At 53.3% G+C, this 14052-nt stretch overlaps 2 protein-coding genes across 3 annotated transcripts in view; both read right to left on the reverse strand.

The window, feature by feature from the left end:
- Positions 1-7738, reverse strand: part of AKT2 (AKT serine/threonine kinase 2) — a 101388-nt gene extending 93650 nt beyond the window's left edge. The window contains exons 1-2 of one of the 2 annotated variants that reach the window (XM_063312440.1): positions 7714-7738; positions 244-357 (exon numbers count right to left, since the gene is read on the reverse strand). In XM_063312440.1, the coding sequence (XP_063168510.1) occupies positions 244-289 (46 nt within the window). In that variant the 5' untranslated portion in view covers positions 290-357; positions 7714-7738. Of the gene's footprint in view, positions 1-243; positions 358-5290; positions 5426-7713 lie in introns of those variants that run through there. The other variant, XM_063312439.1, reaches the window with a different exon arrangement.
- On the reverse strand, positions 6815-14023 carry C10H19orf47 (chromosome 10 C19orf47 homolog). Its single transcript, XM_063312442.1, has 8 exons — positions 13883-14023; positions 13570-13657; positions 13164-13278; positions 11790-11874; positions 11416-11550; positions 10393-10542; positions 9809-9879; positions 6815-8148 (listed from the first exon to the last, which is right to left on the reverse strand). The coding sequence occupies exons 1-8, from the start codon at positions 13899-13901 to the stop codon at positions 7618-7620; spliced, it is 1194 nt and encodes a 397-aa protein (XP_063168512.1). The 5' UTR covers positions 13902-14023; the 3' UTR covers positions 6815-7617.
- Positions 14024-14052: the final 29 nt, after the last annotated feature.

Genomic DNA, 14052 nt, shown 5'->3' on the forward strand with positions numbered 1-14052 from the left:
TTAGGGAGAGGCGGCGGCCTTGGCCAGCAGGTGGCAAAAGCAGTGAGAACCTCAGTGGGACTCAAGACCCCCTTGAAGCCCAAGGGAAGCCTGCAACTTCAGCCGGTGGGAGGCCTGTTCTGTTTCACCCCGCTGAAGCTTCTGGGCTGCGCAGGTGCTGCTCTCCCCATGCAGGACCCATCAGGGCGCAAACCTTGCTGGCGGCCCAGGCTCTCCAACAGGGCAGGCAGAGGCACCACTCACCTCGCTTGTGCAGCCATCCCTCCTTAACGACCGACACCTCGCTCATGTTGCTGCCACAGTGGGGCACGGAGAAGGATTACCGCCTGCCAGGTGGACTGAAGGCAGCCTGGTGACCTGCAGGAGAGGAGAGGTTGCCATCCTGAGAGCTGGAAGAACCATCTGTGCCCACCCAGAAGCCCTGCTAGCGACTCAGGGCTGTCTCTCTGCTTCTTGACATTGTTGGCTCCTGAGCATTGTGAAATTCTCCTCCAAGCCAGAATCAGCACCAGCCCAGCTTCCCTCCAGAGCCTGGATCCCTCATCTGCACTGGCCAGTGGCCAAAATCCGTAACAAAACGGAACCAATTTAAGCCAACAGAGGTGCTACTGGATCCCCTAGACTTCCCAGTCAGAGGCAGCCACCTCATCGGGCCAAGGTCACACAACCAGGTCACCCATGACCGCAGCCACAAGAGGCCAGGATGACCAAGCCGGCTCCAGGCCTAGAGCTGCAAGCATTCAACGGCTTCACCACCAACCAAGAGGGGGAGGATGGCTTGGACTGCCTTCTGTGCCATAGGGCTGGTGCTTCTGCTCCCCACCTTTACCCCCATTTTCAATTTCCATATAGGCTCCTAAGCTTGTCTGACATCAGAAGAGATCAAAGGAATGAGTGAAGAGGAGAGCCTTTGAAGGAATTGCACATGCTGACTCCAACCAGCTGGAGAAAGATAATCCCAAGTACCTGATGGGTTTAAGAGGGCAGTAAGGGATGAAAGAGGGACGCGGTGGCGCTGCGGGTTAAACCGCTGAGCTGTCGATCGGAAGGTCGGCGGTTCGAAACCGCGCGGCGGGGTGAGCTCCCGTTGCTCGTCCCAGCTTCTGCACACCAAGCAGTTCGAAAACATGCAAATGTGAGTAGATTAATTGGTACCGCTTCGGCGGGAAGGTAACGGCGTTCCGTGAGTCATGCTGGCCACATGACCCGGAAGTGTCCTATGGACAACGCCGGCTCCAAGGCTTTGAAACGGAGATGAGCACCGCCCCCTAGAGTCGGACACGACTGGACTTTACGTCAAGGGAAACCTTTACCTTTACTAAGGGATGAAAGACAGAACCAGAAGGGAAGCAGGAGGGGGCTTGTCACAGGGGCCCATTGGAGAACGATGCACTCTGCAACAGGGGAAGCTTCAGTCGCCCTGCAGTTGCCTAAACGTCTGTTCCTCTGTACCCGCATGCCCAACATCATTCAATGTGGGCATACATACTGGGGCGAATGGGCACAGTTGGAATACATTTAGCACAAGGCTTCCAGACATCCTTCCTGTGTCTGCACCACTTCAGAATTGAGTGACGGGGAAGTACAGCCACATGTCCAAATACTTGCCATTATGGTACCGAACATCCTTGTGCAGAAAAAACTAGTGTGATGGGGAACGGGGAAGCTGGGCCCAACAGGGATTTCTTAATGTGGTTTAAAGCAAAGGACTATCCTGCACACTCCACCTATGCAAAGAATGGAGGCCCTAAGGCAGGCGACCACAGGCTTGCCATGGTGGTGCCCAGAACTGGACACTGTGTTCCAAGGCCTGTATTATCTGACTAGGGTGTGCTGGAGTGAAGCAATTGCTTTCCGTAATCTACACCCTGCACCCTTTTCTCCTTGCTCTGGATGCTGGAGGTGAAAAGGGAAACTTATCTCCTTGGCCCATTTGGAAAGACTCCTGCAGAAGATGTCATGGCATGTGTTGTTCTTACAAAAGCCAAGAGCAACAGGGATGGCCATGGTGTTGCAACAGCACCTTGGAGTCCATTACAAAAGAGTGGAAAAAGTTGATCAGAAGCTTCCATTCTGGAGAGCACTTCGCTTCTGGACACAAGGCTTGGGCAAAAGGGCTGAACCCTTCCACCCCACCCATCCCAGTCTGGTCAGCTCTGCTTCTGGTGAAAGCCAGAAAAATAGCAGAAAGCTAAGCCAGCTTTTCAAAGCCAAAAATAGCCATGTTGCCTTCTTTCCTCAAAGCACGCAGGCAAGACAGGACTAATCTGTCCAGCAGAGGAAGTCCAGGGTCAGAACACTTTTTCAAATGGCAGAGGGCAGGGACCTGGCTGACATGGTGCACCAGCATTAAAACAAGTGCTATGGTTTCACACAGCACTTCTTGGCACGAGTAAGTTGGAAAAACCAATAGGACGCTATTCAATGTGTTCCGATCACATTTGGCAGGAGGCACACAGGAGAAAGCTGCCCTCCCCCTTCCTAGAAACAAACTGCTGCAGAATAAAATGCATGATCTGTGTAACTCACTGCCACAAGAACCAATGATACATCTGAAGTGGCCATGGCCCCAAATAGGGCCAGAGCACCTTATGCTCAAACATCCATTTCTCAAGACCACCGTTCCTGCTGAAAGATGAAAGGTGCTTTCAGTCAAGTCAGTGTCACAAACGTTGCTCTCCCAGAAACTGCGTCTTCCAACTCTCCCAGCTGGAGATCAGAGATGGGACAGGGGGGGCAGATTACTGCTGTTGTACCCTCTGATTAACACTCAGGCTGTCAGGAAGCAGCATCACCTTACCACCTCAACAATGTAGAAGTGGTGGATAAGAATAACATCTGAAGAGATGCACAAAGGGGAGAGGCCTGAGAAGTGGGAGTGAAGGAGCAAAGAGGCAAAGATTCTGAATGCTGAACAATAACGTTAATGACAATAATGTGGAACCTCTGCTACAGAACAAATGTTATTTGCACAACCATTAAGCCAGACTTTAAAGAAAACCACATTCTTGTTGCAAGGGTTTTCTGATAGCGAAACAGTTGTTGGGTGATTCTGTCTCTGCCTGCTTTTGTGTGAAGGCCCTAGCCATCCTCTTCACTCATTTTTGGACTCCTGTGCAAAGGCCCACAGGAGGCATCTACCCCATCTCTCAGTTCATTTAGCTGTTTCTACCGAACAGGCCAGGGCTGCTTCCCCACCCCCGAAGCCACAGCCATTGGTCCAAGAAAAGCACCTAAGCCATGACTTCTCTCATGGGGAGTGGGCTGATTGACTTCCAGGGCAGGCCAGGCCAGAGCTGTTGCCTCTGGGGCTGGTGGGAGGCAGAGAAGAACTGCACTGAACTGTAAGAATTACATGCTGCGTAGACTGTGGAGTGCAAAAGCTGGCTTGCAACTAAACCTCAACAAAACCAAGATTATGGCAACCAGCTTGATTGATAACTGGCAAATAGAGGGAAAAAATGTAGAAGCAGTGAAAGACTTTGTATTTCTAGGTGTGAAGATTACTGCAGATGGTGACTGCAGTCAGGAAATCAGAAGACACTTAATCCTTGGGAGAAGAGCAATGACCAATCTCGATAAAATAGTTAAGAGCAGAGACATCACACTGACAACAAAGGCCCGCATAGTTAAAGCAATGGTGTTCCCCATAGTAACATATGGCTGCGAGAGCTGGACCATAAGGAAGGCTGAGAGAAGGAAGATCAATGCTTTGGAACTGTGGTGTTGGAGGAAAATTCTGAGAGTGCCTTGGACTGCAAGAAGATCAAGCCAGTCCATCCTCCAGGAAATAAAGGCAGACTGCTCACTTGAGGGAGTGATATTAAAGGCAAAACTGAAATACTTTGGCCACATAATGAGAAGACAGGACACCCTGGAGAAGATGCTGATGCTAGGGAGAGTGGAGGGCAAAAGGAAGAGGGGCCGACCAAGGGCAAGGTGGACGGATGACAGTCTAAAGGTGACGGACTTGTCCCTGGGGGAGCTGGGGGTGTTGATGACCGACAGGAAGCTCTGGCGTGGGCTGGTCCATGAAGTCACGAAGAGTCGGAAGACTGTGGAGTGGAAGTCTATGTTCAAGACCTGAGCTTCTGCACATCACTGCAAACAAACGCCAACTTGCCAGCCTTTACAACTGGTAGCTGAAGGAACATTACAAGTAGTAACATCATGAAGAACGATTTATCCTTCAAATGCTAGACCAATGTTCTGCTTCAGTCTAGTCAAACAGAAAGTGATCTGTTAAAGGGTTTACACTTTTTGGTGTACTTAAAATGAAGATGTTACTTGCCAGAAATCAGATTTTCTTTTGGTGCACCTACCCTGTTGGGATGCATGCTAGATACTCTGGAGCTATCACCCATTAGCCCAATCTGCCTCACAAGGTTGTTGTGGATGAATAATGGGAAGCGAAAGGGCAGCTGCATTAGATTTACAAGCCACCTTTCCTGCAAAAAGCCCTGGCTTTTCGAAGAAAATCTGTGGAGCCGAGTTACCTGTGACGCTTCATCCCTGGGGCACAGCAGCTTCCTGGGTGGGCTGCAAAGCTGTTGGGGGGGCGGGGGTGGAATCTGCTGAAATCCCACGAGCCCCGAGTAAGAGGCACTCTCTGGCACCCCACGAGACGTAGCAAGGGGAGGGGCATCCCAGGCCGCGGGTCACCCCTGGCTTAGATCCAGGATCCACCACCTGCGCCTGGCCGAGCCCCGAGAAGCCTCGCACCTTCCGGGGAAGCCCCAGGCAGACGCGCCGCTTCCTCGCCGCGCTCTGGACTGGAATTGCACGCCCAGCTGCCGCGTCGGGATTCGGCCGCAGTTCCAGGAGGAAGCGAGCGCGCCCTCCGCGGCCGGGCTTCGGGCCCGGAAGAGGGAAAAGGCTGCCCGGCGGCCACGACTTCCAGCGCGACCCCGCGGGACAGAGGAAGAGGCGGTGACGGCGCGCCGGGACCGGGCACGCCCAGGCGACTCCGGGCGGGCGGCGGCCCCGGCGCTCTCGGGGAGCACGCGGGCCGGCCGCCCAGGCCGCAGAAGGCACAGGCCCGCGGAGCGCCTTACGGGCCGCAGGCCGCGTCCAGCACGAGCGGCGTCGGCGGCGCGCCTCGCCCAATCCTCCGCCCCCCCCGCCAATGGCCGCGTCCGCTCCGCGACATCCCTCCCCCGCCGGCCGCCGATGGTTCGGCCTCCCTCCCACAATGCCCCGCGCGCCGCCGCCCGCGCCGCCGCTGTCCGCCTGGCGGCGGGAGCCCCGCGAGCGCTGCCACCGCCCCTCGGACCCTCCCACCCCCCCTCACCTGCCCCTGCTACCGGCGTCCCCGCGGGGCCATCCTCAGGGCCGCCGTCGCGTCAGGCCCGACGGCGCCCGCGCCCGGAAACCCCGCCTCCGCCAGGCCCACACGCAGGAAGGGCGACCGGGACGTAAGCAGGAACAACTCCTGCCGCTCTGCGCAGGCGCGGCTGCCAAATCCCCGGCGCCTGCGCCGACCCCCCTCGCACATGCGCAAAGGCCACCCCGCAAGCAGGGCCTCCCCCCGGAGATGCACCTCCCCTGCGCCCCGCGCCCCGCGAAGGAAGAGACCAGCCACACCACGCCGAGCGGAGACACCGTTTATTGCAGGAAGACGTTCGCCCGGGCCCGGGAAGCTGTTGCTCTGGCCGGCGGCACAACTTCAAGCCCGGACCCCGGTGTACAGCGACCCAAATTCGCAAAAGATTCTCAAGCGGCAAACCATTATTAGTCACTTGGCTTGGCAAACCCCCTAGCTAAATCTGCCTGGAACACTCGAAGGCCGTAAATTCGGTTTGAACTGGCATCATTCGCGGTGGGGGGGAAGAGGTGCCGAGTTTTCAAAAAGGGCGAAGGCGCTAAAGACGCAGTGCCCGTCAGCCACCGAACGGAGGGTGGGCGAGGAGGGAGGCGGCAACGCCACTCCCCCCACTACCTACTTCCTCCTGTCCCCGGTAGCTCGTGGCTCCTGGTGGGTGTGCTAATTGCTAGTTGGGGAGAGCAAGCATAGGCACCAGCACTGCCAGTGAGCTGCCCACCGACTCAACCAAATTTTCCTGCCTAGAATGGACAGGTTTCCCCTTTCTCACACATTTTACATGCTTCCCTGGCGCAAGTCCCTGCCTAGCACTCGGCCGCAACTGAGGGTGGCAAGCGGGGCGTGTGCCCAGGGCATCACACTAGAGGGGTGCCAAAATGAGCACTGGGGGGGCGCCAAAATGGGTGTGGAATCCATGTTTGCCCTGGGTGACACAGACCCTAGTTGCGGGCCTGCTAGCACTGATGAAGTTTTATTGCAGGAGGCAGCCAGCTGCAAAAGCAAGACCCTGCTTGCCATCACAGATCTCCCGGGGTTGGGGTGGTGGGGAGAGGATTTCACAGATCTTCTGTAAATGAGATTGTAAAGCCAAGAGGAACAAAGATTTCTCCTGGTGGAAAACAGTATGAGAACATCAGTGCCAAGCACCCTTTCTTCACAGATCTACCTCTCCTGAAGGTTCTAGGGACAGATAACCTAACCCCCAGCCATTTCCTAGGGCCAGCACCAATGCTGTGCCTGCCCTACCCTAAACCCGGCAAGCCAGGGGTGGGGGGCAAGCCGTGTTAGTGTGTGCACGTGCAGGCAGGTCAAATGGAGTATAATCTAAGATCCTGGCCCCAAGTCTCCCAGGGACAGCCAAAACCATAGGAGGGGGCAGGGGGTGGACCAGTATGCTGGCCATCTCTGCCCTGTTCTCACTGGTCTAGAGAAGTAAGCCTTCTTCACCATGGCAGGTGAGGAAAGAGCCTCAAGATGCATGCTTTTTTTAAAAAAAAACCTGGGTATGCTTTTGGTTTGCTCAAGAAAGGTCTAAGAGGGAATGCAGGGAAAGCAAGGTGCACCACCCCACCCAAGAACCATACAGCTCAATTTGGGAGTCCAGGCAAAAGAAACAGAGTTAGACCAGTGAAGAATTCTAACATGTGAAATTATGATTCCACTTGTACGTGCCAGGGTTAGACAAGAAAGGATGTTTCTCAACCAGTCTAAGAAAATAGAAAGTGAAAGAAAAGCTGCAGGATGTGAAACCCAGTGCAGCACTGGAACCATCCTTGCCAACTGCACAGCTCCAGCATCCACTAAAAAGAAATGTCTGGCACCCACTCAGTTGCCCTTCCTGGAATGTGGGCGTTCCAGGATGTGGCAGTTGGAAGCTCAGGATAGAGAAGGGGAAAGAAGGAAGGGACCGCCTGCCTCTCCCAAGCCCAGGACCTCTGTCTCGCCTATGGACACTACTTCCTAGGACAGAGCAAGCACCTGCAGAGAAAAAAACAAAAGGCATGTTCAGGGGGCAGCCCAGAATCCCTCGCTGCCTCTTCCGGGCCTTCTATGTGCTCGCTCCCGGCCAGGACTGGGCTTTCACGTGCCTCAGCCAACAGTGCAAGGCTTGTGCTCAGCCCTAAGCAGCTTTGGACACACCAGGAGCTTCACAGTAGCAGACCCACTTCAGCTCAGGAGTGCTGCAGCCCACTCGCATCACAAAGGGAGGCGACGGGAAAGATGAACACGCGTGTGCGCACTTGCACACCTTGACTTGCCTGGAGACTCCCTCCAAGCAGGGTCCCAGGCCAGGCTCACACAGTCTTTCTGCCCAGCCTCTTAAAGACACTGACTGTGCCCGCATGGTCCATCTGGGCGCTGGGGGCCTCTGCTGAGCTGGAGCTGCTTACCTTGGAGCTCCCTAAAGTTCTCTTTATGGTGACTCGGAACGAAGTGTCAGGCTTGCTCCTGGAGCTGGTAACGCTGCTGTCCTGGGCCTCAAGTGGCTTCAGCAGGCGCTTGCCCAGTCTCTTGGCCACGCTGCCCGGGGCAGGAGACGAGGCCTGCCTCCCTTCCTTGGCGGGAGCTGCAGGTCCAGCCACACCCTTGCACCCCAGTCGCAGGATTGTGGCTGCAGCTGTTGCTGCTGCCTGCTTGGGCTCAGAGCTGGTGGCTTTGGCTTTGACAGTCATCCCAACTTTGCAGCTATCCTTGGGCTTGTCAGGGTAGGAGGATCTCTTCAGCACTCCTGCGTATTGCAGGACAGAGCTGTCATCATCACTGTCAGCTCCTTTGTCCTCCTCTGCCTCCTGCATGTCCCCCAGCCTGCTGAACACTCCAGTGGGCTGTAAGAGACCAGAGCAGAGCTGAGCAATGCATTTGACTGGGTGATCTTGGATCCCCTCTGGAGATGGAGAAGCCGTTGCCCAGGCATGGTACGTGACCACAGCTGACCTTGCACTTACGCAAAAAATCAGGACGACTCTGGTAGCACCTCTCCTGACTAACACATTTTATTTAAAAACACCAGTTCACTTCATCAGATGCACAGAGTGGGTAGACTGAGGTAGGACGGGGCGAGGCAGCAGGGAAGGGATACAGCTTGGTTATGCAGACGCAGGCTACACGTGCGGGTTTACACGTACCACAAGTGAGCAGCTAGAATTGGCAATGAAGATACTGAAGTGGTGGAGAACTTCTGCCTTTTAGGATCAACAATCAATGTAAAAGGAACAAGCAAAAACTACGCCGCGAATTAGCACTTGGCAGAGCAGCCGTGAAAACCCTGGAAAAGATCTTCACTTGCCATGATACGTCTGCACCTACAAAGATGGTAACTGTGTGAGCCACGGTATTCCCTGTGACACATTATGGAAATGAAAATTGGACTCTGAAGAAGCAAGATAGGAACAGCACTGACGCTTCTAAACCCTGGCATTGGAGAAGACCCCTGAGGATGCCGTGGACAGCCCAGAAAACAAACCAACGGATCATCAAACAATCAGCCCAGAATTCTCACTTGAGGCACAAATGGCCAGGCTCAAATTATCCTACATCGACACATTATGCGAAGACCCTGCTCTCTGGAAAAGGCTCTTAACGCTGGGAAAGGTGGAAAGAAAGAGAAGAGGATGACCAGCAGCAAGGGGGATGGACTCAGTTACAGTCGTGCACCCTTGGAAAGTTGAAGCACCAGGTTAGGGACAACCATCCTGGCGAAAATCTATCTAAGTGGGTGACAATGACTTAATGGCACATAATCTTCATCACAATTGAGCAAGAGATTGCTGAACTCCCATCAGAGAGTTTCAAGCAATCTCAGACGGTCTCAACACACACAAGGGGGTTTTATTACATTACATTAGGTACCTGTGATGTGTTGTACCTGTAATCTGCACCTGCATAACCCACCAGTCTTCCCTTCTCGCCTCACCTCAATTTAAACCTTTCCTCAGTCCAGCCACTCTATGGATCATGAAAACTTTTAATAAAATGTGTTCGTTGGAAAAGACGCTACCAGACTCCTTTTGATTTTCTGCCACCAGACTGATAAGCTCTCCTCCTAAAATGAGCTTACACCAGTGTGAGCCTAAGGGAGCAGCAGTCACAGCATAGCTGTCTTCCTGACATAAGCAATCCCTGCGAACTCCAACCCAAAATAGTTCATGGCAAGAGCTCTCCACCCTTTACAGCTCGCTCTTTTGCAGCAAGTTCCCACAGAAGGGAAGGAGCTGCAAGAACAACAGAAAAGCTCAGTTCTCCTACAGAAGCAGCTAGACCCCGCCAGGCAAAGCATCAGTGCCTTGCAGACTCCCCTGTAGCTGGGTTCTTCAGGAGCGTGCTAGGACAGGCCCCACCCAGATAGTCAGAACTGCCCTCTCCCACATCAGGGCACCTGGATCGCCACCCCACACTCTGGGGACAGAGTTGTTGGGAAACACATGCAGGAAACGGAAGAGGAGGCACTGCAGCCCACTGAGGCGAGGAGGGTCCCCTCCTGCTCACCTTGCTTCCTGCAGCTGCGTCTGCACCAGTCTCTGCACCGAGTCGGTCAAACACAGATGTTCTTTGCAAACCTGGCAGAGAAGAACACATACATACATAAGTTCAGCATCTGGACTATGAAAGGAAAGGATTTCCCAAAGAAATACTGACTGAGCTACAGATTCGTTTTTTCATTCCCCTGCCCATGTGCTGCTCCAAAGGATGCCCCTCTTGTGTTTCCCTTCAAGAAAGTGGAGGCGGAAGTCAGGTCTCGCCCCAGAATGGAGAGAACGAGCAAAAGTCCTTTTATACAGGATCCTCTCAAGGAAATCATGCCTAGTTTTGTGAACAAGACCAGAAAAAGCTCAGTGACCAGAAAAACATTAAGAATTAGACAAAAAGAGGAGTTTTGGTTTGAACAAACGCTCTTGTGACCACTTTTGCTCAATCTGTTATAGCGTGTTTTTCCGGATCCAAATTTTGTCCTTAAGTGCTGAATTTACATATCCTTAACCCTACTTTCATTCTAAGCTTCCCACAACCCACTTTCTTAATTTTAAGAAGCAACCGCCCCCACCCCCCAAGCCCAAGTATGGTTACAGCACCTTTTGCTGCCTGCTGCTGCTCCAGGATCTTCTTGGTCCTTGGAGTTGTTCCTTTGGGCATGTGGACAATATACTTCCCTTCCATCTCTGCTGTGACACGACGCCGTTTCACTGGGATGGTGGAGTTCTCAGCCCTAGGAGCGCAAACAGCTGCAGAAGCAAGAAGAGGTATGCAAGCAAATTCAGTTCAAGGCATATTCTTGGGCTGCGTACAAATGCCACAAGAAGGAGCTTCCATGGCTTCTGCTCAGGAGCCCAAACAAACACAGCCATCAGAAGCTGCTCAGATACTTAAGTGGACTGTCCATTTTTGGTTCCACGTTCTCCAGCTGAGCATCTCGATTCTACCCAGACTTTTAATACTCTAACCGTGAAAGGAAAACACACAGCCACAGTACAGGGAGTAACACCTTGCGCCTTATAGAAAAACAGTATTTAACATTTGTTGCCTTTTCGTTACTTCCATAAAGGCATTGATTCTACAGGTTGCAGGCATTTTTAGCACACGCATTTCTCCCCCTACTTCCGCAAAGCAGACAAAAATAAAAGTATCTCCAACCACCACAGGTTTATGAAAGACAACTGATGCTCGTGTGACTATGAACATGACACCTTTTCCCCTTTCTCTGCCCAGCAGACTTGGACCCTACCATCGCTGCTCATTCCTAAAAGTTCCTGGCATCTCCACTAAACAGCTCTGGACCATTTCAATGTTTAAGATATGCTGAACGCCATACAGGTTGCCGCACAATTTCTAGCCCAAGAACACCCCAGTGACATTCAGCTTTCCTTTGCAGATGGAAAGCCGAGCTAAGAAAAGCTAAGCCACTTCTCAAATGCAGAATTCTGAGTTCATTTCTTATCCCGCTCCTCAGCAACAGGACTGGGCACTATAAAAGCAAAGGACACAAGAAAGCTGTACACAACTGCAGAGCTGTTTAGCAACAGCAATGCCTAAGAACTCCACTTAGAACTGAAGCTGCCAGCAGAGAAACCCATTCAGCCGAGGATTTGTACCATCACCTGCTTTGGTGTTTTTTCCTGCCATTTTGTTGGATACGGTGATGGAGATTTTGGAGGCACTGGCGTCAGGCCTCCGAGCAGGAGTAGAAGGTGGGGAGTCCCGGCTCAAACTGTTGGCTATCATCCTGGTGGCAGCTGCAGAAACAGCAAACAAGAGAGGGTATTACCTCCCCGGCTGCAATACAGCTGCACCTTCAGCAGCATAGGCACGAGTTTCGGCATCTGGGCACCACATTGCCCAAGAGAGCCACACAAAAAGTCATGGGTACAAAAGAACTAAAACGGGAACAGTCAGTGAGAGAGCACAACTGTAAAGAGCAGCCACCATGGAGGTCTGGACTCCACTGAGGCTCTGCTGTCAGCAACATACTCACCGGTATTAGCAGCATTCCTGCGGAGTTCAGACTGCAAAGCAGTTTGGCTGGAGGCCACTGATTCTGTTGCAGCTTTGCACATTTCCTAGAGGAAAAAAAAATCCACAATAATACAGAAGTCATAGGTAGAAAGGGACAGTAGACTTGACTTTCCACCCATGTACTGAAATGGCTGCTGAAGCAGAAGAAATGCATCAAACCACCAGCTTAAAATGCTGCATTCTGGAGAGAGGCAGCCTTGGGGAACAGATCCTCATCAACAGACGTGACCCCTAGTTCCTCAAGCCTCTGTGAGTTTCAGCCCTTCAGAATTTCTTTGCTCCAGAGCTTGAAGACTAGCAAAGGTCATTGGTCTATGGGCAAACGGCCCTGACTCTGTGTGTACTGTTCACAGCAGTCTCCTCGCACTAGGCCACAGGTATTTGGCATCGCCAGGTACGTCATATGAAATTATCAAGATCCCCCCCAAAAGCTCTATGTTTATTGTTCTCAAGACCACAAAGATCCATCTGCCTCATCCTGAAAACCAAGACTTAATAAATGTTGCCTCAACATTTTGAAGTATAAAAAAAGTTACGCCCTTTCCTGGATTGGGAGGCCCTTTGGACAGTAACTCATGCCCTTGTTATCTCCCATATAGACTACTGCAATGCGCTCTACATGGGGCTACCCTTGAAGAGTATCTGGAAGCTTCAGCTGGTCCAGAATGCAGTTGCCCAGGCTATTTTTGGCACCCCTAGAAGGGTGCACATAACACCTTTGCTATGCAAGCTGCATTGGATACCAGTCTGCTTCCAGGTCCAATTCAAGGTGTTATCACCTATAAAGCCCTACATGGCATGGGACCAGGTTACCTGAGGGACCGCCTCTTCCCTGCTTCATCAGCCCATCCCACCCAGTCATGCAGAGAGGGCATGCTACGGACCCCGTCGATAAGAGAATTCCATCTGGCAGGGTCCAGGAGGCGGGCCTTCTCTGCAGTAGCACCTGCCCTTTGGAACATCTTGCCCCCGGAGGTGAGATTAGCCCCATCGCTCCTAGCCTTCCGGAGGAAGTTGAAGACCTGGCTCGGCCACCGGGCTTGGGGCAGGGAGAAGAATAGTCATACTTGGGGTTGGCTTGTGCCTTGAAGTGCCCCTCCTATGCAATGACTGAATGAGACCACAGCCATCTGGATTATATTACGTTTGGTAGCTCTGTGAAATTGTATTATAGTGTGTTTTATATTTAAATTTTATTATATATTTATTGTTTATATTGTAAACTGCCCAGAGTCCCTCGGGTAGGAGGAGATGGGCATTGACAGATTTGATTGACTGATTGATAAGCAAAGCAAAGCAAAATGAGGATGACCAACAATTCCATAGAACTTACCTGCCGGTAGACCACTTTGGCGTGCTTGAGAATGGCAATGATATCACCCACTATCGTGATACCTAGCTCATTCATGATCTCCTTATTGAGATCCAGCAACATGTTCTTCTGGATCCTAAAAGGACATAGGCAGTAATGGTAAACCCAGTATGCCACAGTTCCCACCAATCCCTTTTATGACCCTAAGTGGCCCAGGAAAGATTCCTTAACTGAAGTACTGGAAGGCTCTCTAATTCAAGATCCACATAAATTAAGCCTGCCGCACCGTCTCCCGTTACCATAAAGCCAGGCGCCGGATTGGGAAGACGCCTCCACACCCCCGGTGCGGCAGCTCGGCCGAAGCTGGAAAGTCGGGGGCGGGAGGACGCGCGGAGGGGCTCTCGGCCTTTCCCAAGGAGAGACTCGCCTGTTATCCACGAACGTGACGGCGTAGTTGACCGCGGGGCCCGGGGGGATCCCGGCTTCCTTGAAGAATTGGATCCACTCGGAGGTGGCTGAGAGACCAACAGCGGCGTTAACCGAGGCGCGGGGCCTCCAGGCGACCCCTTGCTACCGGCCCAGGAGCGCTCGAAGGGGGCGAAGGAACGAAGGCGACGCCCTCCGCCGGGAGGAAGGCCACTTCCGACGTTCCTGGGCGGCGGCGCCACCCCGCAAGGAGGGGAAAGGAAGGGAAGGGCCGGCGGCGCCCCACCTCGCCGCCCCCGCCGCGCCCCACTCACCCATCGTGACCGACGCCATCGCCGCAGCTCCAGGCGGGGCGGCCGGAACGCCTGCGGAGAGCGACACCGCGTGAAGCCGCCGCCCCACGGCCGGCCCAGCTGCCCCCTCGCCGCGCGGCACCCAGGGGTGGGGGACGGGGCCCATGACCCGGAGCGGACGAGCGCCCCCC

The sequence above is a fragment of the Candoia aspera genome, chromosome 10 (assembly GCF_035149785.1).
Source record: "Candoia aspera isolate rCanAsp1 chromosome 10, rCanAsp1.hap2, whole genome shotgun sequence".
NCBI lineage: Eukaryota > Metazoa > Chordata > Lepidosauria > Squamata > Boidae > Candoia > Candoia aspera.

Bases quoted from the DNA above. Each gene is read 5' to 3' on its own strand.
- C10H19orf47 (XM_063312442.1), bottom strand. The intron at 10,543-11,415 runs GTGATGGTACAA...TTGCTTCTGCAG, and splicing joins AGGAAAAAACACCAAAGCAG to CTGTTTGCGCTCCTAGGGCT. The intron at 9,880-10,392 runs GTGCTGTAACCA...CTTCTCTGCCAG, and splicing joins GCAGCAGCAGGCAGCAAAAG to GTTTGCAAAGAACATCTGTG.